This window comes from Sitophilus oryzae, unplaced genomic scaffold (assembly GCF_002938485.1).
Source record: "Sitophilus oryzae breed Bouriz unplaced genomic scaffold, Soryzae_2.0 scaffold_1500_pilon_pilon, whole genome shotgun sequence".
Taxonomy (NCBI): Eukaryota; Metazoa; Arthropoda; class Insecta; order Coleoptera; family Curculionidae; genus Sitophilus; species Sitophilus oryzae.
In genome coordinates this window covers 3,951,959-3,956,136 of record NW_022146171.1, presented here as the reverse complement: position 1 = coordinate 3,956,136, position 4,178 = coordinate 3,951,959, and the positions used below count along the sequence as shown (strand labels likewise).

Below are 4,178 nucleotides of genomic sequence, written 5' to 3'. Positions count from 1 at the left end.
GCAATTTGTTTAGGTTTATGCGTCCTGGTCCAACTAAATCATTTATCAGAAATCGGCAGAACTTCCGCCTTAACATATCAGACTAAATTTTTCGGAGCCAAACTTATAATTCAGCTTTAAAAAGCATTCTCTATCGGGCGATAATCCCCCATTATTTCCAGTTAAACAGAAGCTTATGGGCATATAATCAGTATCATTTGGTTTTTGGTCCAAGATATTATCATGTTTCCTCCTTCTTATTGGAAGGCATTGATTCCAAATTTTCCTCTATGTTTCAAGATGGGGGTTGATGTTGTTAATATGCATCATTATTATAATTTTCCTCTTTATTTTTAGTAAAAATGATTTTTTTTTTTTTTTTTTTTTTTTGTTTGATTAATTAGTAATTCTATTAAATTTAGAGAAGTTATTGAGTTAAAATTTAAACAAAAAAATTCAAGTTTTTTTTTTTTATATCTTTTTATATTAAAATCAAAAATGTTGGAGTGGTATATTTTGCCTGGATTTAAATTTGGAAGCCACCTATACGATTCCTGGATATGCTTCCATATTTGTTGGAGAAATTTGCTTTTATGATGGCATTGAATGTAATTGAAAGCAAAGAAGGAATGGGAGGATGTCTGTTAATTTTTAGTGATAGTCGAGAACATGTGCTTACGAGGCATAAGCACTTATCCAATTTTAAGGACAGTCCAAATTTTACATGCTACCAAAACGTAAAACTATATTAAAGGAGAAAAAACCAATTTCGGAATTCTTCATATGGGCATGAGGCCTACCCAGTCACACGGAATATCGTTTCGGAGGCAATGATAAAGCTGATTCAATAGCACAATTGAAAGACAAAATGTCGAAAGCATGACGAAGATAAAATGGTTGGATTTACTGATCTTTATTCAATTCTTAAGGGAAACTAGTTTGTCTTAATGGAAGGCAAAGAGATGAAGGAACGATTTCTTGTACAAAAAAGGGAAACTCAATTATGAGCAGCACCTACAATCTGTTAACTTATTCCCCTACAACGATATCGTTATAGGATCATGTAAAGATACTTTTCCCAGGAAAATAACAAGATCTGACAAAACCTGCTTCCCAGATATAAGGAAGCGGGGACATTGTCAATTCCGTCCCGTTTACATCGTATAGGTGTAAATTGCCAGATTCCTGATTTTGAGTTGTGGAGAATTGAACGTTGAAAAAACCAAAAACTTTTTTTATTCGAATTGAAATAAATTTCCCGGTTAGTAGATTAAACTATAAAAATCACCTTATTGGCTTTTACCAAACATCACCCCTCTATACATTACCTTTCCGCTTTGCATTGTATCCAATTGTAGTATATTTTATAGAAGCGAACATTCTTAGATAGTTGTGGAATTAATCTTTGACATTCTTAAATGAAATTGTTATAAAATTGTTTATTTTGCTAGGGATTCTTCTCTGTCTGCCAACATCTTCTTCCAAACTCAATACAGTCGGGGTACTGGGGATTTCCGCTCGCATTTATAATGCCGATCCTGCTGCCGGTGTTCATCATCTATATAAACGCTCAACCGTAGGTAGTTAATTCTACCATCCGGCCGGATAGCCCTGGCAGCTGTGGCCATTAAACTAATATACTACTTTAACCTCAAAAAAAATAATGCAGCATTAAACAAGGTTCATTTATTGCTTTTATTTTAGTATATAAGTTTTTATAATGACTGGGAAAAATATAAACAATTTTAAAGGTAAGCAATAGAACATTTTTTACAATTCATACTTATTTCTTCCTATTTTAGTTGTGAAATTTAAATATTCAAAAGAAAGTAGCAGTTCTCATAATCTCTTTATAAAAGAACACTCGTTACGTGTACAAGAAGATGATAAACCCCCAGGACGTACATTATTTGTTATTAATATACCTCCATATATTACAGAGGTTTATTTAAAAAAGTTATTTTTGCAATTTGGGAATGTTACTTCAGTCATATTCCAAGAACCTAATACCGAAGATCATAAAAATTACAACGGATTTAAAAAATGTTACGTTGTTTTTGCCTCAAGATCTTCGTTATTAAAATCCTTAAAGATTACCTGTTTAGGTTTAGAAGAATCGCCTATAAAAACAGGTTTACAGAAATGGATGCAAGAATACAACGACTCTGTCGTTAAACCCGAAATATTACAAGCTGAAATCAATAGCTTTATGAAGAAATATGATAAATTAGAAGAATCTAAAGCAAAGAATCAGGAAGAGGTAGACAAAGAGGGATGGACAGTAGTGACAAAAAAAGGACGTAATCCAGGACTGGCACGGAAAGAAAGTGTAGAGATCAAACTGAATGAAAAAACCAAAATAAGTTCGAAGAAGAAGGAATTGAAGAACTTCTATACCTTCCAGATTCGGGAAAGCAAAATGAAGAATATTGTACAGTTGAGAAAGAACTACGAAGAAGCCAAAAAGAAAGTTGCATTGATGAGAGCATCAAGAAAATTTAAACCATATTAAATATGTTAATTGTGATTATATCTCTGTTTTAAGATTAATATAATGTTTTTATTATAACACTGGTATTTTATTATTAATATTCAAAGATTTTTTAGGTGTTATTATTCTCTTTCATTTGAAAAAATGGAGAATATACAGCATCTAGTTTTGATTCACCCTGTTGTATGTACCTACCAAACAAGCCTATTTTACTATGATTATTTTTTAATATTTAATTTTTGTTTATTAAAATAATTTTAAAGTGTGAGACTTTGCTTGTATTGTATGGTATTGGTTGGTGTATTGCTGGTATATTCTATAAAAAAGATTAGTGTGAAAATCTGAAATAGAACAACTACACCTGAATGCAAGAAATGGGTAACTTGAAATTTTTATGTTTTAAGTTACCTACTCGAAACTATGTAAAAGAGCGCCTGGAATTTAGTGCTTAAAGTAGTTATATCATTTACAGTCTGTTTACAGGATACAGGGTAGCTTACTAGTGACTGTATACAGGGTGGCGCCTCTTATATGAAGCGGAGGCTTTAAGGAGAACGACAGTTTGTATTGAAATGAAATTTTGTTAGAGCATATATGTCAATTTAGAGCATTTTTTAAAAATATAGTGTTCTACAGGGTTTTTGAAACACCCTGAATATTAATTGATTTTCGGATTCCAAGAGAAAAATCAAGTGAATTTCATTAGCGTATGACTATAATATAAGGTTTTTGATATATTTAACATTTTCTAAAAATGAAAAACAAATTTTAAATTTCAATAAAAGCTACCTATATTGGAATTTACTATTACAACCTAATATACAGGGTGTCCGGAAATTAATGCAACAAAATTTGGTCATAGATTCTTGAAAAAAAATAGGTGACCCGTATTTTTTATTTTGGGCGAATGGCCCCGCTTTTCGGATTGGCAGCCCCCTGAATTTCGCCCCTAAAAAGAGTTTTTTTTTAATATCTCAGGACCCTGTCGGACGAAAATCACTAAATTTGGTACACTTTGTTTTACCATAAAATTACATTTTTTGATGCTATTAACTTTTTTTATTTTCATCAGTGGTGTCCCTACGGTATTTAAACTAAATATTATTGAAGAAAAAAATGGTACGCCTCTGTTTTATTTAATAAAAATTATTTTTAAAATCTACATTAAATTTGGAACAACTTTATCTCTTAACTTTTTTTCGTACGATGCACCGCTTTCGCGTAAAAAAAGGGCCCCCCTTAAAATATGTAAACTGTGTAAAATATTAGGCTTTTGGGTTAAAAATGGCGCCCTAAAAAGCATATTCTACATTGCTTTTAATTTGGGCCCCCCCCCCTAAAATAATTTCCTGTATCCGCCCCTGTCTCATCAAAATACTATTAAGGATGTCTACCCCTAAAACAGATTTTCCTAGTTATTTTTATGATTTAGTGTCAGTAGATCTTTATTATTTGAGAAAACCTAGGTGGCTGTGATATTCCTGACGTTACTTCAACATAGCTGTCAAATTAGTTCAACTTTAATAACTAGTTATCATTTTGTGTTAGATGAAATAAAAAAAAATCTCTGAACTTTGCCGAAAATGGAAACTTATCCTACATCAGAGATATATGATATGATTTTATAAATTGATGACGGCAGTGTGCGTTCACCAATTCTTAACTGCTTCTAATTTTCTAGTCTAGACTTTTTTTATGGGGATATGTA

The 4,178-nt window shown here is 31.6% G+C and overlaps 1 protein-coding gene across 1 annotated transcript; it reads left to right on the top strand.

Annotated features, from left to right (window-relative positions):
• The first annotated feature begins 1,623 nt into the window (after window positions 1–1,623).
• On the top strand, window positions 1,624–2,551 carry LOC115878180 (ribosomal RNA-processing protein 7 homolog A). The gene is made up of 2 exons (XM_030894591.1): window positions 1,624–1,730; window positions 1,782–2,551. Exons 1-2 carry the CDS (start codon window positions 1,700–1,702, stop codon window positions 2,489–2,491), a joined length of 741 nt encoding a protein of 246 aa, XP_030750451.1. The 5' UTR covers window positions 1,624–1,699; the 3' UTR covers window positions 2,492–2,551.
• The last annotated feature ends 1,627 nt before the right edge of the window (window positions 2,552–4,178 follow it).

What these genes read in the sequence shown, in the direction of transcription:
- LOC115878180 (XM_030894591.1), top strand. Translation starts at nt 1,700, where the DNA reads ATGACTGGGAAAAATATAAACAATTTTAAAG. An exon ending in AAATATAAACAATTTTAAAG is followed by an intron (nt 1,731 to 1,781) that starts GTAAGCAATAGA and finishes TTCCTATTTTAG; the next exon opens with TTGTGAAATTTAAATATTCA.